Source organism: Dendrobates tinctorius, unplaced genomic scaffold (genome assembly GCF_039654945.1).
Source record: "Dendrobates tinctorius isolate UK_male_01 unplaced genomic scaffold, ASM3965494v1 ptg000099l, whole genome shotgun sequence".
NCBI classification, from domain to species: Eukaryota; Metazoa; Chordata; class Amphibia; order Anura; family Dendrobatidae; genus Dendrobates; species Dendrobates tinctorius.
Window position 1 is genome coordinate 7,009,466 of NW_027361767.1, and position 27,154 is coordinate 7,036,619.

Below are 27,154 nucleotides of genomic sequence, written 5' to 3' on the forward strand. Positions count from 1 at the left end.
TCCCGCAGAGGCAACTCTGGGATTTCCATCCACATGAGAAGGATGGGAGTTTCCTCCCAGTGTAGGCCTGGAAGCCAGGGCCTTGCTTGGGGTGCTTCCCCGCCCAGGGTGGCCCCTCCCTGGGCTTGCTCCAGACATCAGGAGAACCACAGACACACAACCTCACAGCTAGGAGGCAGTATTATAGTAGTTATATTCTTGTACATAGGAGCAGTATTATAGTAGTTATATTCTATTACATAGGGGACAGTATTAGAGTAGTTATATTCTTGTACATAGGGGGCAGTATTATAGTAGTTATAGTCTTGTACATACGGGCAGTATTATAGTAGTTATATTCTATTACATAGGGGACAGTATTAGAGTAGTTATATTCTTGTACATAGGGGGCAGTATTATAGTAGTTATATTCTTATACATAGGGGGCAGTATTATAGTAGTTATATTCTTGTACATGGGGGCAGTATTATAGTAGTTATAGTCTTGTACATACGGGCAGTATTATAGTAGTTATATTCTATTACATAGGGGACAGTATTAGAGTAGTTATATTCTTGTACATAGGAGCAGTATTATAGTAGTTATAGGCTTGTACATAGGGGCAGTATTATAGTAGTTATAGTCTTGTACATACGGGCAGTATTATAGTAGTTATATTCTATTACATAGGGGACAGTATTAGAGTAGTTATATTCTTGTACATAGGGGGCAGTATTATAGTAGTTATAGGCTTGTACATAGGGGCAGTATTATAGTAGTTATATTCTTGTACATAGGGGGCAGTATTATAGTAGTTATATTCTTGTACATAGGGGCAGTATTATAGTAGTTATATTCTTGTACATACGGGCAGTATTATAGTAGTTATAGGCTTGTACATAGGGGCAGTATTCTCTAATATATAAAGCTCAAGTGTGTGTACGTGTGTATGTCCGGGATTGGCATCCGCACCGTTGCAGCTACAGCAACAAAATTTGGCACAGTAACACATCTGGACCCCGAGGGTGTCCTAGGCTATGTTGTGAGGCGAAATTTTAACCCCGCGCGTTTCAATTCACCAAACAATTTTGCCCCTATCTACATAATGGGGAAAAAGTGTGTGTGTGTATCAAGCCCCGCCCCTCATTATGATGTCATAATGGCTGACTATGGGATGGAGGATGTGTGATGGGTATATGGGCACTGGACTATGGGATTGAGGATATGTATGATGGGTATATGGGCACGGGACTTTGGGATGGAGGATGTGTGATGGGTATATGGGCACTCGACTATGGGATGGAGGATATGTATGATGGGTATATGGGCGCGGGACTATGGGATTGAGGATATGTATGACGAGTATATGGGCACGGGACTTTGGGATGGAGGATATGTATGATGGGTATATGGGCACGGGACTATGAGATGAAGGATGTGTGATGCGTATATGGGCACGGGACTATGAGATGAAGGATGTGTGATGGGTATATGGGCATGGGACTATGGGATGGAGGATGTGTGATAGGTATATGGGCACTCGACTATGGGATGGCGGATATGTATGATGGGTATATGGGCGCGGGACTATGGGATTGAGGATATGTATGACGAGTATATGGGCACGGGACTTTGGGATGGAGGATATGTATGATTGGTATATGGGCATGGGACTATGAGATGAAGGATGTGTGATGGGTATATGGGCACTCGACTATGGGATGGCGAATATGTATGATGGGTATATGGGCATGGGACTATGGGATGGAGGATGTGTGATGGGTATATGGGCACTCGACTATGGGATGGAGGATATGTATGATGGGTATATGGGCACGGGTCTATGGGATCGTGGATATGTATGATGGGTATATGGGCAGGGGACTATGGGATGGAGGATAATTATAATTTCCTATAACTAACCACAGTTAGTTACTATGCCTGGGCAGCGCCGGCCTCTTCAGCTAGTAGTAGTTATATTCTTGTACATAGGGGCAGTATTATAGTAGTTATATTCTTGTACATAGGGGAAGTATTATAGTAGTTATATTCTTGTACATAGAGGGCAGTATTATAGTAGTTATATTCTTGTACATAGGGGGCAGTATTATAGTAGTTATATTCTTGTACATAGAGGGCAGTATTATAGTAGTTATATTCTTGTACATAGGAGCAGTATTATAGTAGTTATATTCTTGTACACAGGGGGCAGTATTATAGTAGTTATATTCTTGTACATAGGGGGCAGTATTATAGTAGGTATATTCTTGTACATAGGAGCAGTATTATACTAGTTATATTCTTGTACATAGGGGCAGTATTCTAGTAGTTATATTCTTGTACATAGGGACAGTATTATAGTAGTTATATTCTTGTACATAGGCGGCAGTATTATAGTAGTTATATTCTTATACATAGGGGCAGCATTATAGTAGTTATATTCTTGTACATAGGGAGCAGTATTATAGTAGTTATATTCTTGTACATAGGGGCAGTATTATAGTAGTTATATTCTTATACATAGGGGCAGCATTATAGTAGTTATATTCTTGTACATAGGGGCAGTATTATAGTAGTTATATTCTTGTACATAGGGGGCAGTATTATAGTAGTTATATTCTTGTACATAGGGGGCAGTATTATAGCAGTTATATTCTTGTATATAGGGGCAGTATTATAGTAGTTATATTCTTGTACATAGGAGCAGTATTATAGTAGTTATATTCTTGTACATAGGAGCAGTATTATAGTAGTTATATTCTTGTACATAGGAGCAGTATTATAGTAGTTATATTCTTGTACATAGGAGCAGTATTATAGTATATTCTTGTACAAAGGGGCAGTATTATGGTAGTTATATTTTTGTACATAGGAGCAGTATTATAGTAGTTATATTCTTGTACATAGGGGCAGTATTATAGTAGTTATATTCTTGCACATGGGGGCAGTATTATAATAGTTATATTCTTGTACATAGGGGCAGTATTATAGTAGTTATATTCTTGTACATGGGGGCTGTATTATAGTAGTTATATTCTTGTACATAGGGGCAGTATTATAGTAGTTATATTCTTGTACATAGGAGCAGTATTATATTAGTTATATTCTTGTATATAGGAGCAGTATTATAGTAGTTATATTCTTGTACATAGGAGCATTATTATAGCAGTTATATTCTTGTACATAGGGGCAGTATTATAGTAGTTATATTCTTGTGCATAGGAGCAGTATTATAGTAGTTATATTATTGCACATAGGGACAGTATTATAGTAGTTATATTCTTGTACATAGAGGCAGTATTATAGTAGTTATATTATTGTATACAGGAGCAGTATTATAGTAGTTATAGTCTTGTATATAGGGAGCAGTATTATAGCAGTTATATTCTTGTACATAGGGGCAGTATTATAGTAGTTATATTCTTGTACATAGGAGCAGTACTATAGTAGTTATATTCTTGCACATAGGGACAGTATTATAGTAGTTATATTCTTGTACATAGAGGCAGTATTATAGTAGTTATATTCTTGTACATAGGGTGCAGTATTATAGTAGGTATATTCTTGTACATAGGAGCAGTATTATACTAGTTATATTCTTGTACATAGGGGCAGTATTCTAGTAGTTATATTCTTGTACATAGGGACAGTATTATAGTAGTTATATTCTTGTACATATGCGGCAGTATTATAGTAGTTATATTCTTATACATAGGGGCAGCATTATAGTAGTTATATTCTTGTACATAGGGAGCAGTATTATAGTAGTTATATTCTTGTACATAGGGGCAGTATTATAGTAGTTATATTCTTATACATAGGGGCAGCATTATAGTAGTTATATTCTTGTACATAGGCGGCAGTATTATAGTAGTTATATTCTTGTACATAGGGGGCAGTATTATAGTAGTTATATTCTTGTATTTAGGGGCAGTATTATAGTAGTTATATTCTTGTACATAGGAGCAGTATTATAGTAGTTATATTCTTGTACATAGGAGCAGTATTATAGTAGTTATATTCTTGTACATAGGAGCAGTATTATAGTATATTCTTGTACATAGGGGCAGTATTATGGTAGTTATATTTTTGTACATAGGAGCAGTATTATAGTAGTTATATTCTTGTACATGGGGGCTGTATTATAGTAGTTATATTCTTGTACATAGGGGGCAGTATTATATTAGTTATATTCTTGTATATAGGAGCAGTATTATAGTAGTTATATTCTTGTACATAGGAGCATTATTATAGCAGTTATATTCTTGTACATAGGGGCAGTATTATAGTAGTTATATTCTTGTGCATAGGAGCAGTATTATAGTAGTTATATTCTTGCACATAGGGACAGTATTATAGTAGTTATATTCTTGTACATAGAGGCAGTATTATAGTAGTTATATTCTTGTATACAGGAGCAGTATTATAGTAGTTATAGTCTTGCATATAGGGAGCAGTATTATAGCAGTTATATTCTTGTACATAGGGGCAGTATTATAGTAGTTATATTCTTGTACATAGGAGCAGTATTATAGTAGTTATATTCTTGCACATAGGGACAGTATTATAGTAGTTATATTCTTGTACATAGAGGCAGTATTATAGTAGTTATAGTCTTGTACATAGGGAGCAGTATTATAGTAGTTACAGTATATTCTTGTACATAGGGGCAGTATTATAGTAGTTATATTCTTGCACATAGGGGACAGTATTATAGAAGTTATATTCTTGTACATAGGGAGCAGTATTATAGTAGTTATATTCTTGTACATAGAGGGCAGTATTTTAGTAGTTATATTCTTGTACATAGGGGGCAGAATTATAGCAGTTATATTCTTGTACATAGAGGGCAGTATTATAGTAGTTATATTCTTGTACATAGGGGGCAGTATTATAGTAGTTATATTCTTGTACATAGGGGCAGTATTATAGTAGTTATATTCTTGTACATAGGAGCAGTATTATAGTAGTTATATTCTTGTACATAGGGGCAGTGGCGTATCTAGGGGGGGCAGCCGGGGCAGTTGCCCCGGGCGCAGCCAGCAGGGGGGCGCAGTCGGGCCGCCTAATGCAGCGGTCCGCAGTGTCCTCCCTGGCGGCTGCGTTCTGCCGCCCCCCGCCTGAGAGTCGGCGGTTCTCTGTGTCAGCTGTCAAGCTGACAGCCGGCGCAGAGAAGGAGGCCGTGCCGGCTCCCAGGGAACAATTGTACTGGCGTCTATACAGACGCCTGTACAATTGAAGCTCTGACCACCGGGCCAGAGCGACGTCAGCAGCGTGATCAGGTCATGTGATCACGCTGCTGACGTCACTCCCCGGCGCCCAAAGCAAACGCTGGTGGTAAGTGTGCTCCACTGTGTGGAGCTGAAGAACCACCGAAGATGGGAGATGAGGGGGAGTTAATGAGTGGAGATGGGGGGGATTTGTAGAGGGGATGGCGGTTAATGTGTGGGGGTATTTAGAGTGGGGATGGGGGTTAATGAGTGGGGATGCCATGGGGTTAATGTGTGGGGGGATTTGGAGAGGAGATGGGGGTTATTTAATGTGATGGGGTTAATGAGTGGGGGGGTTAATGAATGGGGATTAATGTGTGGGGGCGTTAATGAGTGGGGATGGGGGTTAATGTGTGTGTGGGTTAATGAATGGGGATGGGGGTTAATGTGTGGGGGTATTTGGAGTGCAGATGGTTATTTAATGTGTGGGGGGATTTGGAGTGGTGATGGGGTTAATGAGTGGGGATTGGGTTAATGTGTGCGGGGGTTAATGAATGGGGATGGGGATTAATGTGTGGGGGCGTTAATGAGTGGGGATGGGGTTAATGAATGGGGATGGGGGTTAATGTGTGGGGGTATTTGGAGTGCAGATGGTTATTTAATGTGTGGGGGGATTTGTAGTGGTGATGGGGTTAATGAGTGGGGATTGGGTTAATGTGTGCGGGGGTTAATGAATGGGGATGGGGGTTAATGTATGGGGGCGTTAATGAGTGGGGTTGGGGTTAATGTGTGTGGGTATTTGGAGTGCTGATGGGGGTTAATGAGTGGGGATTGGGTTAATGTGTGGGGGGATTTGGAGTGGGGATGGGGGGTTACTTAATGTGTGGGGGGGATTTGGAATGGGGATGGGGGTACTTAATGTATGTGGGGGATTGGGGATGGGGGGATTTAATGTGTGGGGAGATTTGAGGACACAAAATAAAGAGTATGTATGAGGAAACAGTATGGGGGATTGGTGCAGACAGTATGGGGAGCGAATGGGTTAATGTATGTGGATGGACACAGTATGGGGAGTCGGGGATATGTGTGAGCAGACAGTATAGAGAGTGAGGGGGTAAATATATGAGGAGACAGTATGGTGAACAGGTGGGGAATAGTGTGAGGCCACAGTATATTGCAGATATTTTTATTTAGGGGCATTATAATGACACTTCTGTCTTTAAGGGCGTCGTGTGGAGATTTGCTGCAGAAGACCGGAGAAGATGGAAGTCTGCAGAGACGGCTGTGGATGAGAAAACTCATCATGGGGTCTAGAAGAAAAGGTGACTGACTGCAGAGACGACGTCATCTATAAGGTACTTGGATGTAAATGTTATTTGTGATACTGACTAATTCTCATGTTTTTATTTGTTAGGAGCATTACAGGGGTTGTCCAGGTTTGTGCTGAGTCTGCAGACATTCTATGTGACTGCAGACTTCTGAATTCTCACAGTGCTCACTGAACGCTGCTATTAGGATTCTCTCATGCCGGTAATTTACATACATGCGGTCACATGCTGACAAGACATGTGTGGCCTCACTCAATGAAAATGAACAGAGCGAGGCCGGGCACGTCTAGTCGGAATGTGGCCAGAAGTATATAAATCACATACTTGTGCTGACATGACTGTACATCGGCAAGGGAGAATCCTAAAAGTGTGCAGTGCATTCGTTGTGAGAATTCAGAAGCTGCAATGTCAGAATTCAGCTCTGCAGGTTCCAGCAGTCATCACATGGACACTTCACTCATGTGCGATTTTCATAGTTATGGTCCTGTGACAACGAGCTTCTCTTCCTGCTTCTCTCAGTTTTTTACTGAACATTGAGAGCATTAGGAGGAGCAGCTCGTGGGTACATGACTAAGTGTGCAAGTCGCATATGTACTTGGGGGGGGGGGGGCGCCGAACCGAATTCTTGCCCCGGGTGCCAGAGAGCCTAGATACGCCTCTGCATAGGGGCAGTATTATAGTAATTATATTCTTGTGCATAGGGGCAGTATTATAGTAGTTATATTCTTGTACATAGGGGCAGTATTATAGTAGTTATATTCTTGTACATAGGGGCAGTATTATAGTAGTTATATTCTTGTACATAGGGGGCAGTATTATAGTAGTTATATTCTTGTACATAGGGGGCAGTATTATAGTAGTTATATTCTTGTACATAGGGGCAGTATTATAGTAGTTATATTCTTGTACATAGGGGGCAGTATTATAGTAGTTATATTCTTGTACATAGGAGCAGTATTATAGTAGTTATATTCTTGTACATAGGGGCAGTATTATAGTAGTTATATTCTTGTACATAGGGGGCAGTATTATAGTAGTTATATTCTTGTACATAGGGGGCAGTATTATAGTAGTTATATTCTTGTACATAGGGGGCAGTATTATAGTAGTTATATTCTTGTACATAGGGGCAGTATTATAGTAGTTATATTCTTGTACATAGGGGGCAGTATTATAGTAGTTATATTCTTGTACATAGGAGCAGTATTATAGTAGTTATATTCTTGTACATAGGAGCAGTATTATAGTAGTTATATTCTTGTACATAGGGAGCAGTATTATAGTAGTTATATTCTTGTATATAGGAGGCAGTATTATAGTAGTTATATTCTTGTACATAGGAGCAGTATTATAGTAGTTATATTCTTGTACATAGGGGCAGTATTATAGTAGTTATATTCTTGTACATAGGGGGCAGTATTATAGTAGTTATATTCTTGTATATAGGAGGCAGTATTATAGTAGTTATATTCTTGTACATAGGGAGCAGTATTATAGTAGTTATATTCTTGTACATAGGAGCAGTATTATAGTAGTTATATTCTTGTACATAGGGAGCAGAGCACTTACCATTAACTGTCAGGGAGAGAACATTGCTGACTTCAGATAACTGGAGCTCACTTTCTACATAGGTTTTGTATTTACAGACATACTCCATAGATTTAATGGTGTATGGGCTTATGATAGTGAATTTCACAGTGTTCTTTGTCTCAGGAGCTGCTTTTTGCTGCAGACATTGTCCAGTGCTGTTTAAGTACAAGTAGAAGGTGCCTTCAGGGTGATTCGTTGGTGCTGTGCATTGTAGATCCACTGTGTCTCCCATGTAGATGATTCCTGATGTCATCAAGGATAGATGTGGTGGCGGTAAATTTTCTGTGAGAGATGTATATGAAATGATTTTCATGCCAGTTCTCAAATGACATATTAATTTACATATTGAAGTCAATTACATAAAACGTAGTCACAATGATGTCACAGTGCAGAGATACTGCAATTAATGTATGTACACAGTGACTGCACCAGCAGAATAGGGAGTGCAGCTCTGGAGAATAATACAGGATGTAACTCTGGATCAGTAATGTATGTACACAGTGACTGCACCAGCAGAATAGTGAGTGCAGCACTGGGGTATAATACAGGATGTAACTCAGGATCAGTAATGTAATGTATGTACACAGTGACTGCACCAGCAGAATAGTGAGTGCAGCTCTGGAGTATAATACAGGATGTAACTCAGGATCAGTAATGTAATGTATGTACACAGTGACTGAACCAGCAGAATAGTGAGTGCAGCTCTGGAGTATAATACAGGGTGTAACTCAGGATCAGTAATGTAATGTATGTACACAGTGACTGCACCAGCAGAATAGTGAGTGCAGCTCTGGAGTATAATACAGGATGTAACTCAGGATCAGTAATGTAATGTATGTACACAGTGACTGCACCAGCAGAATAGTGAGTGCAGCTCTGGGGTATAATACAGGATGTAACTCAGGATCAGTAATGTATGTACACAGTGACTGCACCAGCAGAATAGTGAGTGCAGCTCTGGAGTATAATACAGGATGTAACTCAGGATCAGTAATGCAATGTATGTACACAGTGACTGCACCAGCAGAATAGTGAGTGCAGCTCTGGAGTATAATACAGGATGTAACTCAGGATCAGTAATGTAATGTAGAGAAGAATAACACGTCACTCCTTGTTTTTTCAAGGTGCTCAGATAAGGGTTACCAATCCCTTGTAATAAGTATAAAAAATAATCTGGCACTCAAATGATTGCTATAGAAGAAACATTTTGCTATAGAAGAAATTTTTTTTTATTATTAATGTAATGTATGTACACAGTGACTGCACCAGCAGAATAGTGAGTGCAGCTCTGGGGTATAATACAAGATGTAACTCAGGATCAATGCAGGATCAGTAATGTAATATATGTACACAGTGACTGCACCAGCAGAACAGTGAGTGCAGCCAGGGCCGGTTTTAGGCAAAGATTAAAATGTGGCCCCAAAAGCTAACATATTGCACATCACACAGAAGCATTTCGGTTGTATTTACGTGCTTTGAGTTCAGGCCGCTAAATGAGTGTGAGCGACAATATTGAAGTCGTTCAACACTTGTTTCCCGGCATCTTTCCACCGTCTGAGAATGAATGATGGGGACAGAACCATCATTAATGGATCACTAACAGATCACCATACAGTATCATGTTATCAGCAGCACATCTACAGTTTATACCCCATGGTCCTCCATATAATATAATGTGCCCCATAGTCCTCCATATAGTATAATACACTCCCCAGAGTCCTCAATATTGTATAATACACTCCTCATAGCCCTCCATTAAAATTCACTCAGTTCTCCATATAGTATAATACACTCCCCATAGTCCTCCATATATTAAAATACACTGCTCAGTCCTCCATATAGTATAATACACTCCTCATAGTGCTCCATATAGTATAATGCCCCGCCATATTCATCCATGTAGTACAATTCACTTCCCATCATATAATGCACACCATAGTTCATCATATAATGTATTCCCCATAGTCCTCGATACAGTATAATGCAGCCCACATATAGCATAATGCAGCCACCCCACAGAGTATAATGCAGCCCCGCCATACAATATAATGTAACCCCCATAGAATATAATGCAGCCCCCCTCTTATAGTGTAATGCAGCCACCCCTTAGAGCATAATGCAGCTACCCCTCAGAGTATAATGCAGCCACTCCACAGAATATAATGTAACCCCACATAGAATATAATGCAGCCCCTCCGTAGAATATATGGCAACCCCCTCATAGAGTATAATGCAGCCCCTTATATATTATAATGTAGCCCCTCCATAGAATACAATGTAGCCCTTCTCTTATAGTATAATGCAGCCCCCATAGAATATTATAAAGCCCCCATACAATATAATCTAGCCCCCCACAGATTATAATGCAGCCTCCCCGTAGAATACAATGTAGCCTCCTCATATAGTATAATGTAGCCCCCTCATAGAGTAAGATGCAATCACCCCCATAGAATACCGTATAATAAATATAATACAGCCCCCCCATAGAATATAATATATCCCCAAATAGAAAATACAGCCCACCTCCCAATAGAATATAATGTAACCCCCCATATTATATAACACAGCCTCCCCCATAGATTATAATGTAAAATGTACCCCCCCTTGGTATATTACACAGCCACATAGTATATAGCCCAGCACAACATGGTATATAGCCCAGCCCCACATGGTATATAGCCCAGCACCACACGGTATATAGCACAGCAGCACGCGGTATATAGCACAGCAGCACACGGTATATAGCACAGCACCACCATGGTATATAGCACAGCACCACCATGGTATATAGCACAGCCCACCATGGTATATAGCACAGTACCACAAGGTATATAGCACAGCCTACCATGGTATATAGCCCAGCATGGTATATAGCCCAGCACCACAAGGTAAATAGCCCAGCATGGTATATAGCCCAGCACCACATGGTATATAGCCCAGCATAGTATATAGCCCAGCACCACATGGTATATAGCCCAGCACAGTATATAGCCCAGCACAGTATATAGCCCAGCACAAAAATCCAAATATTCCAGCACATCTTCTTACTTAAAAATAGAAATTTTATTGAGAAATCTTCATAAAAATCCAAACGCAGGATACAGGTTAAAAAACCATGGTGAAGACAGCCCAGCATAGTATATAGCCCAGCACAGTATACAGCCCAGCATAGTATATAGCCCAGCACAGTATATAGCCCAGCACAGTATATAGCCCAGCATAGTATAGAGCCCAGCATAGTATATAACCCAGCATAGTGGGTCGCCCTCCCAGGGCTGTGGGGTACTGTGGCCCGTCTCGCCTGGGCCTAGGAGCGCCCAAAGTCTTCGTCAGATCCCCATCGGCTGGGCCCAGCGGCTGAAACGCCGAAGCATCGCCGATCAGTACTCTGCCGGACATCAGAGAGGATAAGTGACACGTTGTAATTAAGGACCCATAGTCGGCCATACCGTGGCCCTATAGTGACCGGTCTTGGCCAGGTTAGTCGTGTTTGCATTACCAGTGTATTCTTGTGTTGATCCCTGCAAGGACAATTATTGTTAGTTTGTTTGGTTGCTCAAGATAGCCCCTATAGGCATCTACTGTATATATATATATATATATACACTCACTGGCCACTTTATTAGGTACACCATGCTAGTAAGGGGTTGGACCCCCTTTTGCCTTCAGAACTGCCTCAATTCTTCGTGGCAGAGATTCAACAAGGTGCTGGAAGCATTCCTCAGAGATTTTGGACCATATTGACATGATGGCATCACACAGTTGGCGCAGATTTGTCGGCTGCACATCCCTGATGCGAATCTCCCGTTCCACCACATCCCAAAGATGCTCTATTGGATTGAGATCTGGTGACTGAGGAGGCCATTTGAGTATAGTAAACTCATTGTCATGTTCAAGAAACCAATCTGAGATGATTCGAGCTTTATGACATGGCGCATTATCCTGCTGAAAGTAGCCATCAGATGTTGGGTACATTGTGGTCATAAAGGGATGGACATGGTCAGCAACAATACTCAGGTAGGCTGTGGCGTTGCAACGATGCTCAATTGGTACCAAGGGGCCCAAAGAGTGCCCAGAAAAAATTCCCCACACCATGACACCACCACCACCAGCCTGAACCGTTGATACAAGGCAGGATGGATCCATGCTTTCATGTTGTTTACGCCAAATTCTGACCCTACCATCCCAATGTCGCAGCAGAAATCGAGACTCATCAGACCAGGCAACGTTTTTCCAATCTTCTACTGTCCAATTTCGATGAGCTTGTGCAAATTGTAGCCTCAGTTTCCTGTTCTTAGCTGAGAGGAGTGGTACCCAGTGTGGTCTTCTGCTGCTGTAGCCCATCTGCCTCAAAGTTCGACGCACTGTGCGTTCAGAGATGCTCTTCTGCCTACCTTGGTTGTAACGGGTGGCAATTTGAGTCACTGTTGCCTTTCTATCAGCTCGAACCAGTCTGCCCATTCTCCTCTGACCTCTGGCATCAACATGGCATTTCCGGCCACAGAACTGCCGCTCACTGGATTTTTTTTCTTTTTCGGACCATTCTCTGTAAACCCTAGAGATGGTTGTGCGTGAAAATCCCAGTAGATCAGCAGTTTCTGAAATTCTCAGACCAGCCCTTCTGGCACCAACAATCATGCCACGTTCAAAGGCACTCAAATCACCTTTCTTCCCCATACTGATGCTCGGTTTGAACTGCAGGAGATTGTCTTGACCATGTCTAGATGCCTAAATGCACTGAGTTGCCGTCATGTGATTGGCTGATTAGAAATTAAGTCTTAACACACAGTTGGACAGGTGTACCTAATAAAGTGGCCAGTGAGTGTATATATATATATATATATATATATATATAAAAGTTACACTTTGAAGTTCAAACCGTCTCACGTCTCGTCACTGCATCCCGCGTACCTACAAGTACTACATTTGGCGTAGTCGGCAGGATGCAGTCTCCGAGCATGAGCGGAGATGATGTGGGCCAGGGGGGCAATGGTGGGCCCTGGCCCAGCCTATCCTTGGTGGCTATGCTGAGCAATCTACCCAGGTTCTCCGGCAGCAATACTATGCTGTGGAACTGGACGGAGCGAATGGATGGAAGATTCAGTGGCAAGAACCGCAAGAAGAGGCCTTCCGAGATCTCAAAGCCGCACTCTCGGACGCCCTGGTGTTAGCTTATGTGGATTTCTCGCAGCTGTTCATACTGCACACTGACTGGAGCCTCCACGGGCTGGGGGCTGTATTGTTACAAGTCCAAGATGGCCGGGAGAAAGTGATCGCTTACGGCAGTCGATCACTCCACCACTCCGATCATAATCCCGACAATTACAGCTCCTTTAAGCTCGAGCTCCTTGCAGTAGTGTGGGCCATGACGGAACAGTTCGCATAGTACCTGGCGGGCGCCGAGGTGGTGGTACGGACTGACAACAACCCGCTGGCCCACCTCAAAAATGCCAAATTAAGGGCTCTGGAGCAACGATGGGTGGCCCAGATGGCCAAGTTCAAGTACAAGATCATCTATAAAAGGGCAAGGAATGTACATGCTGACGCCCTCTCCAGGATCCGGCGCACAACCCCAGGGCAAAGCCAAGACGACGAACTAGAAGGAGAGGAGATGCCATTCGCTCTGGCCCCCGCCAGACTCACAGCCACCACACAAGAACAATCCCATATAGGACTCCCATGGGGCATGCTAGAACAGTCCCGTGATAAATGGATCCAGCAACAGCAAGAAGATGGAGAGATTGGGGCCCTGCGCCAATGGGTAGCCACTGGCAAAATACCTAGCGACTCCCAGAGTGTTATGATTGAGTCACCGTAGGAGGCAAAAATAGAAATGCTAGCTAAGTCCAGAAAACCAGAGAAGTTGGCAGCTATCAGATTGCAGACCCCTGAACCTATCAACACAACTAGCAGTAGCCGTGTGGGGCTCCTACGATGCCCTAGGCCCCTCGATCACAGCCGGAGGACTACATAGCCTAAAGACAGAAAGGGAAATCTAAACTGCCCCAGAGCAGACCCCAAAGTAAAAGGCAGCCCCCCACATATAATGACGGTGAAGCAAGAAGAAAGAACAAAACACAGACAGAAAGATAGACTGAGCATAGATGGGGCCCACGCTAGCTTAGATAGGAAAGGACAGGAAGGCTGCTGTCTGCAATCCGTGAAAAACCCTATGAAAATAAGAGCCAACAAACTGACAGTAAAAAAGGCCCTGAAGACGCTAGGCTTCAAAAAAGCTATGTCAGTACTCAGGAATATTCTGAAGACAGAGCTTACAGGCAAAAGGAGATTCAGCTAACCCCAGCAGGGAATGGAAGAATCCAGAAAAGCAAGGAAAACAAAACACTAATGCAAAAAGGCAAAGCAGAAATCTTAGCTTTAGATGAGCAGGAATCAGACTGGTTTCCTAGAAGTCCACAGAGAAATCACCCACAGGCCAGAAGGGCGGCGGCAGCCTTATATCCAGTCATTAACTCCACTCAGCCAGTCATCATCATCAGCCCCAGGTGTTTGACAATCAGGCTCACTACCTTTCTTCACCAGAAGAGGGAGTTCCTCGGGCCTCAGTAGTGAAGGGGAAAATGAACTCACAACACCAGAGGTAGACCTTGACTCAGGACACGTTGTTAATGCTACATCAATGGGAGAAATTAGTAATCAGGAAGGGACTATTGTACCGCAAAACAGTATCGCGGACGATATCAGCAACAGCATGGCAAGTCGTCGTACCCAGAGCCCAACTTTGTGAACTAGCTCAAAAAGCCCATGAAAAAGGGGCTCATTTTGGGGCTCAAAAGACTTTTCAGTGGTTACAGCAAATGGCTTACCATCCTCGTTTGCAAACCGCAGTGGAAGAGGCTTGCCGGGCGTGCCGCCTATGCGAGCTAGCTAAACCACCCGCACAACGGGCCCCAGTACAGACAATAGTAACATCAGCACCCCTCGAACTCTTGATGATTGACTATTTGACCATTGGCCCCGCACACCAGGGGTATGAACATTGTCTCGTCATGGTGGACCATTTCACCAAATTCACCTTGGTAATGTCATGGTCACGCGTGGCTGGACACAGCGCCTCCAGCAGGGCGGATTTAGATGACATGCGTGACCCTGGATACACCACCTCCAGTTGGGCGAATTTAAATAATAAAACGTGCAGCTGGATACGCCGCCTCCAACAGGCGAATTTTGGAAATACACGTATGTCTGGAAACCCCGCCTCCAGTAAGGCGAATTTAAACAATAAAAGGGAAAACCTGGGTAACAAAAACAATGGTGGGCCCTGCGATAGGGAACGGGGGTATGGAGACCTCCTGCACTCCCCTGAGTCAGTGTCTCTACACTCCTACCGATCCCTAGGCCTGTTCCGCACCGGGCGCCGCTCAGGAACCTAAAAACCCTGACTCGCCCTGCGCCTAAACCCTCACTAGTGAACTGGACGGTGCGGAAACTAATCCCACCACTGCAATAAAACACACATAAGGAAAAGAGACAAAACAGGGAAACACCACTTAGCTTTGCTCTGTTGCTTTCGCTCCCAGCAACAGAGCCCACCACCTGCATGCATCTTTTCCTCCGACCGGATCCAACACCATAGTGCAGCCTTGGAGCAAACAGAGTCCACTACCTGCGTGCAGCTGTCCAGAAACAGAGTTCAGCATATGAGTCCAGCTTTCCAGCAAAAGAGTCCAGCATCTTGAGTCAGGCTTTCCAGCAACCGAGTCCAGCATCGTGAGTGCAGCTCTACACCATAGCTGCCACTCCACCAAGCCATGCAAGAACTCCTTGCTGACACCATAGCTGCAACTCCACCAAGCCATGCCAGCCCTCCTCGCAGACACAACAGCTGCCACTCCAGGACTCTCACTGAGCTGCCCGGGACTCTCCTTCAGCTCCATCCTTCACCCAGGCTTGCTTGTAACTGAGGACTATCACCAACAGTGATTACCACACCTGACACTCTTTTATAGAGCAATCACACCTGTTTTATAATTACGTGCACAAAACTAAAGTAACCAAAGTGCAATAACCCTAATGGCCACCGGGGGGAAACTAGAACTGAAACCAAATTTGAGCACACAGCCAAAGGAAAAAAAAGGTTACTTGTGCATTTTCTCTGTCATATCCAACCTGGATCATGACAGGTAACCCCTACCCGAGATCAAACTGCAGAGTCAGCCGCCTACGCGATTTGCAAAAACTTTATCCAAGTTTACGGCTGCCCCCAACGAATACACTCAGATCAGGGGTCATGTTTCCTGGGAAAGGTCATGAAAGAACTACACCGTCTCTATGATATTGATAAATCCCGGACCACTCCGTACCATCCACAGGGGAATGAGGCCTGCGAATGATTCAATTGGACGCTAATCCAAATGTTATGCACCCTGGAGGGCGACTGGAAGGCCCGTTGGCCTGAGTACAACCCTGAATTAGTCTGGGTTTATAACAACCGGGTACACCGAGTCACCGGCTACACCCCGTACTTGCTGCTATTCGGCTGGGAAGGCAAGGGGATCACGGAGGTGGAACTGAATCCGGAAGAACAACAACCGTGGATGGGGGTTTTGTCGTGGGTCCGGAACCACCGGCATCGGCTACAAACCCTACACCGAATCATCCATACAAAACTCCAGGACCTGGAGCATCCAGGGGGACTCTGCCTCGGCCCATTGACCTCCAGGCCGGGGATCGGGTACTCGTGCAAGATCAGCGCTCGCAGAACAAGCTGGAGCCCCGCTGGGAAGAGAGTCCATATCGAGTGTTGTGCTGAGTAAACCCCAACGGGCCAGTGTACGAAATACAACCTGAAAAAGACGGAGGCCTCCCTACCGATACCGTGCACCGTAATATGTTACGACCCTGTACTTCCACCGAGCCCACTCCTCAGGACTCAGAACCTCTGCCAGCAGTCTGGGATGAGGACGACGAAGAAGACCTCCCAGCAGTGCAAACGGACACTTCAAGGAATAACAATATCCCGGCGGACCCAGTCGACCCGCCAGGTCCGACCGATCTGCCACCTTCCACCGCCACAGAAGACTCCACCACAGTCGAACCAAGACGCTCCGAGCAGTTAACAGCTGGCAAACCCCCTGAACACTACGAACAGGATCAGTTCATATGGCAGAGGAGACTTTCGTCTCGAAAAGCCAACCCAGCCCGCCCCAAGCCCTCGCCCGAGGACTGGCGAGCATACAGGATGGGGGAGTGTAGGAGAAGGAGTCCCCGTTGTGTGTCCGGGCCGGATCAAGGGGGCCGTCCAGTAGCGTAGCTACCGGGGGGGGCGGGGGCAGAGGGGGCGGTCGCCCCGGGCCCAGAGCTCTGAGGGGGCCCACCAGAGCTACGCTACTGTAACTTTATCGGTGTGCACAGCGCGCCCATACAGTTACATTCTGCGGCAGAGCAGGGAGAATCGATCTCCCTACTCTGCTGCCCGGCCGCTATGGGCCCCTAAGAAGGCGGTGGGGGGCCCCGGTGCCAGCAGTGCGCCCCCCACTCACAGCCAGCAATGTCATCCTGGGCTATTCTGTGCGCACAGGACCTCTGATGAGGTCACGGGAGGGGCGGAGTCAATGAGTCACATGATCAGGGGCTTCAGCGGCTGCAGGGCTCTGCTGTGCTGGTTGTCATGGTGCTGGATGAGGTGAAGTAAGTTCCTGTGTGGGCTCAGGAGGGGTTTACAGGTTGGATGTACAGTAGCAGAGCTGTGTGTGTATGAGGTGCACAGAGCGGATCCGTATGTGTAGAAGGTGTACGGAGCAGAGATATGCATGTATGAGGTGTACAGAGGAGCGGAGCCGCGTGTGTATGGGGTGAGCGGAGCCGTTTGTGTACGGAACGGAGCCAAGTGTGTACGGGTCGGGGTGTACAGAGCAGAGCCGTGTGTGTATGGGGTGTACGGAGCAGAGCCGTGTGTGTGCCGGGTGTACGGAGCAGAGCCGGGTGTGTGCGGGGTGTACGGAGTGGAGCCGTGTGTGCAATGTGTATGGATTGGAGCCGTATGTGTACGAGGTGTATGGTGCGGAGCCACGTGTGTACGGGGTGTGCGGAGCAGAGCCGTGTGTGTACAAGGTGTACGGAGTGGAGCCGCATATGTACAGCGTGTACGGAGCAGAGCCGCATGTGTACAGTGGGTACGGAGCAGAGCCGCATGTGTACAGCATGTACGGAGCAGAGCCGCATGTGTACAGCGTGTTCGGAGCAGAGCCGAGTGTGTACGGGGTGTAGGGAGCAGAGCCACATGTGTACAAGTGCACGGAGCGGAGCCAGGTGTGTACAAGGTGTACGGAGCGGAGCCGCGTTTGTACAGCGTGTACGTAGCAGAGGCGCTTGTGTACAGCGTGCACGAAGCAGAGGTGCGTGTGTACAAGGTGTACAGAACAGAGCTGCGTGTGTACAAGTTGTACGGAACAGAGCCGCATGTGTACAAGGTGTATGGAACAAAGCTGCCTGTGTACAAGGTGTACGGAGCAGAGCTGTGTGTGTATAGGGGGTATCAGGTGCAGTAATAGGGACACATACGGCAGCAGTGGCTCAGTATTGGGGTATCAAGTGCAGTAATAGGGACATATAAAGCAGCAGCGGCACAGTATTGGACTATCAGGTGCAGTAATAGGGGCACATATGGCAGCAGCGGCTCAGCATTGGGGTATCAGGTGCAGTAATAGGGACACATACGGCAGCAGCGGCTCAGCATTGGGGTATCAGGTGCAGTAATAGGGACACATACGGCAGCAGCAGAGGCTCAGTATTGGGGTATCAAGTGCAGTAATAGGGACATATACAGCAGCAGCGGCTCAGCATTGGGGTATCAGGTGCAGTAATAGGGACACATACGGCAGCAGCAGCTCAGCATTGGGGTATCGGGTGTAGTAATAGGGACACATACGGCAGCAGCAGAGGCTCAGTATTGCGGTATCAGGTGTAGTAAAAGGGACACATACGGCAGCAGCGGCTCAGTATTGGGGTATCAGGTGTAGTAATAGGGACACATACGGCAGCAGCGGCTCAGTATTGGGGTATCAAGTGCAGTAATAGGGACATATACGGCAGCAGCGGCTCAGTATTGGGGTATCAGGTGCAGTAATAGGGCAGCAGCGGCTCAGTATTGGGGTATCAGGTGCAGTAATAGGGACATATACAGCAGCAGCGGCTCAGCATTGGGGTATCAGGTGCAGTAATAGGGACACATACGGCAGCAGCGGCTCAGCATTGGGGTATCGGGTGTAGTAATAGGGACACATACGGCAGCAGCAGAGGTTCAGTATTGCGGTATCAGGTGTAGTAATAGGGACACATACGGCAGCAGCGGCTCAGTGTTGGGGTATCAGGTGTAGTAATAGGGACACATACGGCAGCAGCGGCTCAGTATTGGGGTATCAAGTGCAGTAATAGGGACACATACGGCAGCAGCGGCTCAGTATTGGGGTATCAGGTGCAGTAATAGGGACACATACGGCAGCAGAGGTTCAGTATTGGGGTGTCAAGTGCAGTAATAGGGACACATACGGCAGCAGCGGCTCAGTACTGGGGTATCAGGTGTAGTAATAGGGACACATACGGCAGCAGCGGCTCAGTATTGGGGTATCAAGTGCAGTAATAGGGACACATACGGCAGCAGAGGCTCAGTATTGGGGTATCAAGTGCAGTAATAGGGACACATACGGCAGCAGCGACTCAGCATTGGGGTATCAGCAGGATGAGTGGTTTGTGCAGGTTGGGGATACATGGTGATGGGGCTGGAATATGAGAAGTGAAACGTGTCGTTGTTGTATTCTCTGTAGCAGAGCCGTGGCTGGAGGAGTTGTCATGTCGGTCTGGGCCAGATGGAAAAGACGTGAAAAGTGACAGATTCCATCAGAAAGAATGTCAGCGGTAAGACACCAACTATACCTGTGCAGTAATCACATATGTTTTGTAGGACTGGTATTTACCACTGACCATATTGCGGTAATATCCATGTTGGTCTTTATATAGGGATTATTTTCAGTAACAGCGCAGTCATCTCCTACATCCACTATTAGGGTGCGTCACCGAGTTGTAATCACAGTTACCTAGTTAGGGGCCCACTCAGAAGTTTCGCCCCTCCTGAACCGAAACCCTAGCTACGCCTCTGGGGCCGTCACTAAGGTTCCTAGGGGGACTGTTTCCAGAAAGGGTGGGGGAGGAGCTTATATAAAAGGGGCTGGGGACGCCAGCAGCAGTCGACGGAGCAGGAGAGAAGAGGCACGGGAGCTAGAGGGCGCCAGGAAGCCAGAGTAAGAGCCTTCGCCAGAGACCAGAGAGGAGAGCAGCGAAAGGAGAGACAGATGGGAGACTCACCATGGGAAGAAGGGGGCCTGCCCACTGCCACCCGCCCGCCGCTGGCCGTGGTCGCCGCCGCCGCACTCCAGCGCACAGCTGCGGCCTGTCCGTTGCCACCCGCGGTCCCCATAATGCAGCTCTGGGCTGCGACTGCGGCTTGCCTGCAGCCACTCGAGGCCACCGCTGCCCGTTCCCATCTTGGGGCTGCGGCCTCCATTCTCCAGCCCCCAGATGACTCCGCACTGCCTCCGCCGGGGGGCGCTACGCCGAGGAACTCCCCAGGGGCCTGCTGTGCCCCCATCTCGCCTGGGCCTAGGAGAGCCCGAAGTCTTCGCCAGATAGTCATCGACCGGGCCCAGCTCAGTATTCTGCCGGGCGTCAGAGAGGATAAGTGACACGTTGTAATTAAGGACCCGTAGTCGGCCATACCGCGGCCCTGTAGTGACCGGTCTTTTCCGGGTTAGTCGTGTTTGCATTACCAGTGTATTCTTGTGTTGATCCCTGAGTGCAGCTCTGGCGTATAATACTGGATGGAACTCAGGATCAGTACAGGATCAGTAATGTAATGTATGCACACAGTGACTGCACCAGCAGAATAGTGAGTGCAGCTCTGGAGTATAATACAGGAGGTTACTCAGGATCAGTAATGTAATGTATGTACACAGTGACTGCACCAGCAGAATAGTGAGTGCAGCTCTGGAATATAATACAGGATGTAACTCAGGATCAGTAATGTAATGTATGTACACAGTGACTGCACCAGCAGAATAGTGAGTGCAGCCCTGGGGTATAATACAGGATGTAACTCAGGATCAGTAATGTAATGTATGCACACAGTGACTGCACCAGCAGAATAGTGAGTGCAGCTCTGGGGTATAATACAGGATGTAACTCTGGATCAGTAATGTAATGTATGTACACAGTGACTGCACCAGCAGAATAGTGAGTGCAGCTCTGGAGTATAATACAGGATGTAACTCAGGATCAGTAATGTAATGTATGTACACAGTGACTGCACCAGCAGAATAGTGAGTGCAGCTCTGGAGTATAATACTGGATGTAAGTCAGGATCAGTAATGTAACGTATGTACACAGTGACTGCACCAGCAGAATAGTGAGTGCAGCTCTGGAGTATAATACAGGATGTAACTCTGGATCAGTAATGTAATGTATGTACACAGTGACTGCACCAGCAGAATAGTGAGTGCAGCTCTGGAGTATAATACAGGATGTAACTCAGGATCAGTAATGACTGCACCAGCAGAATAGTGAGTGCAGCTCTGGAGTATAATACAAGATGTAACTCAGGATCAGTAATGTAATGTATGTACACAGTGACTGCACCAGCAGAATAGTGAGTGCAGCTCTGGGGTATAATACAGGATTTACAGTTGTGGCCAAAAGTATTGACACCCCTGCAATTCTGTCAGATAATACTCAGTTTCTTCCTGAAAATGATTGCAATCACAAATTCTTTGGTATTATCTTCATTTAATTTGTCTTAAATGAAAAAACACAAAAGAGAATGAAGCAAAAAGCAAAACATTTATCATTTCACACAAAACTCCAAAAATGGGCCAGACAAAAGTATTGGCACCCTCAGCCTAATACTTGGTTGCACAACCTTTAGCCAAAATAACTGTGACCAACCGCTTCCGGTAACCATCAATGAGTTTCTTACAATGCTCTGCTGGAATTTTAGACCATTATTCTTTGGCAAACTGATCCAGGTCCCTGATATTTGAAGGGTGCCTTCTCCAAACTGCCATTTTTAGATCTCTCCACAGGTGTTCTATGGGATTCAGGTCTGGACTCATTGCTGGCCACCTTAGAAGTCTCCAGTGCTTTCTCTCAAACCATTTTCTAGTGCTTTTTGAAGTGTGTTTTGGGTAATTGTCCTGTTGTCCTGCTGGAAGACCCATGACCTCTGAGGGAGACCCAGCTTTCTCACACTGGGCCCTACATTATGCTGCAAAATTTGTTGGTAGTCTTCAGACTTCATAATGCCATGCACACGGTCAAGCAGTCCAGTGCCAGAGGCAGCAAAGCAACCCCAAAACATCAGGGAACCTCCGCCATGTTTGACTGTAGGGACCGTGTTTTTTTCTTTGAATGCCTCTTTTTTTCTCCTGTAAACTCTATGTTGATGCCTTTGCCCAAAAATCTCTACTTTTGTCTCATCTGACCAGAGAACATTCTTCCAAAACGTTTTAGGCTTTTTCAGGTAAGTTTTGGCAAACTCCAGCCTGGCTTTTTTATGTCTTGGGGTAAGAAGTGGGGTCTTCCTGGGTCTCCTACCATACAGTCCCTTCATTCAGACGCCGACGGATAGTACGGGTTGACACTGTCGTACCCTCGGACTGCAGGGCAGCTTGAACTTGTTTGGATGTTAGTCGAGGTTCTTTATCCAACATCCGCACAATCTTGCGTTGAAATCTCTTGTCAATTTTTCTTTTTTGTCCACATCTAGGGAGGTTAGCCACAGTGCCATGGGCTTTAAACTTCTTGATGACACTGCGCACGGTAGACACAGGAACATTCAGGTCTTTGGAGATGGACTTGTAGCCTTGAGATTGCTCATGCTTCCTCACAATTTGGTTTCTCAAGTCCTCAGACAGTTCTTTGGTCTTCTTTCTTTTCTCCATGCTCAATGTGGTACACACAAGGACACAGGACAGAGGTTGAGTCAACTTTAATCCGTGTCAACTGGCTGCAAGTGTGATTTAGTTATTGCCAACACCTGTTAGGTGCCACAGGTAAGTTACAGGTGCTGTTAATTACACAAATTAGAGAAGCATCACATGATTTTTCAAACAGTGCCAATACTTTTGTTCACCCTCTTTTTTATGTTAGGTGTGGAATTATATCCAATTTGGCTTTAGGACAATTCTTTTTGTGTTTTTTCATTTAAGACAAATTAAATGAAGATAATAATAACAAAGAATTTGTGTTTGCAATCATTTTCAGGAAGAAACTGAGTATTATCTGACAGATTTGCAGGGGTGTCAATACTTTTGGCCACAACTATAACTCAGGATCAGTAATGTAATGTATGTACACAGTGACTGCACGAGCAGAATAGTGAGTGCAGCTCTGGAGTTATAGCTCTATATAGTCTGTATGTATCTTAAATCCACCATTTTTGTGCCTTCTTGTGGATCTGAATGCTATGTATGTGAGCAGGAACCCTTTTGCCGCTTCCGGTATTTTTCAAATTCTCAACTCCACACACAGATTATGGGCAGGACACGTGTGGTTACAGACTGTGATTGTGCGATGTCACCTATGTTGATCTTTCACCACCCAGTCACCTAACTAGACTACAAAGCAGAATATAAACACCTGAACAATCCAGAATCCCCTTCATATGGTGCACAATTATCCTCCTCTATTGATCCCCACATCTCGTACTAACATTCATACCCAAAACATACAGTAAAACCCCCGACTCTTGGCCCCTGTTTCAAATTACATAGTTATAAAGGTTGAGCAAATACTTAGATCCATCGACTTCTCCCTTTCTCCATCAGCGCTCCATTCTCTATCACTAGATTATTTATAACCCACAATGACATGTGCTGTCGGCCGTCTATAAAGGCTGTTATAGTGTCGGCCATTACTATCTCTTCTGGTCGGGTATTCCACAGTCTGACTGCTCTAACTATAAAGAACCCTTTCCTGTTTAGCTCCTGGAATCGCCTTTCTTCTTCCTGTAATGAGTGCCCCCTGGTCCTTCAAAGGAATGAGTCCTGTGCCGTTCTTTTTTATTGATTTTGATCAAAATCGGATATGTCTCAGTGATTTTCTACGGACCTCTCAATCTGTGACCTTACCTGATGTCACCACGAGCAGCTCCATCACAATCAGTCCTGAAGGAAGAAAGAAGTTTACAATCTGACGTGGGTTTGGAGTCTCAAGCCGATCACAGAGTTATCACTTTTTTCACAATCAAGCCTTATACACTCATGTAGTGCAGCAGTGCAGTACATGGGGTTGCAACGGTATCAGTGACTGTGGCCCTATACCTGCGGACCACACAGGCTCCTCAGCCAAAGGTGACGGTAATATGCAGCTGCTATAGAGCGTAAGAGGCCCAGACACCCAGAGATAATACAAACCAGCATACATCAGGGAACACAACATCCAGACCTCCCCCATTCCCACATATTACCAGCTGGGGTACATACGGGTCTTCCATATCGGTATAATAAATCGTAGCCCAATTCTTCCACTCATCACAGAAGAGAAATACTACTCATCCCACCATCCGAACACAAGCTAGATAATATGGCTGAATCATTACTTCCCAGGACACCACATAATCTCACCTGGTCCCTCCGACCTTACTGTACACAACTAATATAAACTGGTCCCTCCAACCTCCTTACTGCAGACCAAATAATATAAACTGGCCCCTCCGACCTTCTTACTGGACACAGCTAATATAAACTGGCCCCTCCGACCTTCTTACTGGACACAACTAATATAAACTGGTCCCTTCGACCTCCTTACTGGACACAACTAATATAAACTGGTCCCTCCGACCTTCTTACTGGACACAGCTAATATAAACTGGTCCCTCCAACCTTCTTACTGGACACAGCTAATATAAACTGGTCCCTCCGACCTCCTTACTGGACACAACTAATATAAATTGGTCCCTCCGACCTCCTTACTGGACACAGCTAATATAAACTGGTCCCTTCGACCTCCTTACTGGACACAGCTAATATAAACTGGTCCCTCCGACCTTCTTACTGGACACAGCTAATATAAACTGGTCCCTCCAACCTTCTTACTGGACACAGCTAATATAAACTGGTCCCTCCGACCTCCTTACTGGACACAACTAATATAAATTGGTCCCTCCGACCTCCTTACTGGACACAGCTAATATAAACTGGTCCCTTCGACCTCCTTACTGGACACAGCTAATATAAACTGGTCCCTCCAACCTCCTCACTGGACACAACTAATATAAACTGGTCCCTTCGACCTCCTTACTGGACACAACTAATATAAACTGGTCCCTCCGACCTTCTTACTGGACACAGCTAATATAAACTGGTCCCTCCAACCTTCTTACTGGACACAGCTAATATAAACTGGTCCCTCCGACCTCCTTACTGGACACAACTAATATAAACTGGTCCCTCCGACCTTCTTACTGGACACAGCTAATATAAACTGGTCCCTCCAACCTTCTTACTGGACACAGCTAATATAAACTGGTCCCTCCGACCTCCTTACTGGACACAACTAATATGAATTGGTCCCTCCGACCTCCTTACTGGACACAGCTAATATAAACTGGTCCCTTCGACCTCCTTACTGGACACAGCTAATATAAACTGGTCCCTCCAACCTCCTCACTGGACACAACTAATATAAACTGGTCCCTTCGACCTCCTTACTGGACACAACTAATATAAACTGGTCCCTCCGACCTTCTTACTGGACACAGCTAATATAAACTGGTCCCTCCAACCTTCTTACTGGACACAGCTAATATAAACTGGTCCCTCCGACCTCCTTACTGGACACAACTAATATAAATTGGTCCCTCCGACCTCCTTACTGGACACAACTAATATAAACTGGTCCCTTCGACCTTCTTACTGGACACAGCTAATATAAACTGGTCCCTCCAACCTCCTCACTGGACACAACTAATATAAACTGGTCCCTCCAACCTCCTCACTGGACACAACTAATATAAACTGGTCCCTCCGACCTCCTTACTGGACACAACTAATATAAATTGGTCCCTCCGACCTCCTTACTGGACACAGCTAATATAAACTGGTCCCTTCGACCTCCTTACTGGTGACAACTAATATAAACTGGTCCCTACGACCTCCTTACTGGACACAGCTAATATAAACTGATCCCTCCGACCTCCTTACTGGACTCAACTAATATAAATTGGTCCCTCCAACCTCCTCACTGGACACAGCTAATATAAACTGGTCCCTTCGACCTCCTTACTGGTGACAACTAATATAAACTGGTCCCTCCGACCTCCTTACTGGACACAGCTAATATAAACTGATCCCTCCGACCTCCTTACTGGTGACAACTAATATAAACTGGTCCCTACGACCTCCTTACTGGACACAGCTAATATAAACTGATCCCTCCGACCTCCTTACTGGACTCAACTAATATAAACTGGTCCCTCCGACCTCCTTACTGGTCACAACTAATATAAACTGGTCCCTCCAACCTCCGTAGTGGACACAGCTGATTTAAACTGGTTCCTCCAATCTCCTTGGTGACAACTAATATAAATTGGTCCCTCCGACCTCCTTACTGGACACAGCTAATATAAATTGGTCCCTCCGACCTCCTTACTGGTGACAACTAATATAAACTGGTCCCTACGACCTCCTTACTGGTGACAACTAATATAAACTGGTCCCTACGACCTCCTTACTGGACACAGCTAATATAAACTTGTCTGTGTGTAGAACCTTACCTAGAATTATCAGCAGCTCCATTACTCTGCTGTCGCTGAGATGTGAATCTTGTAGTCTTTGACACCACACCCTGAAATAGGGAACTATAGGTGACCACAAACTCATCAGGAAACTAAGACTTGTAGAATGGCGTAGTTATGTCTGACACAATACCACATAGGTGGCGGCACCACGACTGCCTCCCACTGTTCGGTAATAGACTGCTTTGTAGTTGCATGATAATAGAATGCTTGATAGATGAATACTCGGTATTAGACTGCTT

At 45.4% G+C, this 27,154-nt stretch overlaps 1 protein-coding gene across 1 annotated transcript in view; it reads right to left on the reverse strand.

The window, feature by feature from the left end:
• The window catches only part of CUNH19orf38 (chromosome unknown C19orf38 homolog), a 42,705-nt gene extending 15,768 nt beyond the window's left edge, over window positions 1–26,937 (reverse strand). The window contains exons 1-3 of the mRNA XM_073587586.1: window positions 26,892–26,937; window positions 24,247–24,282; window positions 8,087–8,389 (exon numbers count right to left, since the gene is read on the reverse strand). Of these exons, the coding sequence (XP_073443687.1) occupies window positions 8,087–8,389; window positions 24,247–24,282; window positions 26,892–26,913 (361 nt within the window). The 5' untranslated portion in view covers window positions 26,914–26,937. The remainder of the gene's footprint in view (window positions 1–8,086; window positions 8,390–24,246; window positions 24,283–26,891) is intronic.
• Between the last annotated feature and the right edge of the window lie 217 nt (window positions 26,938–27,154).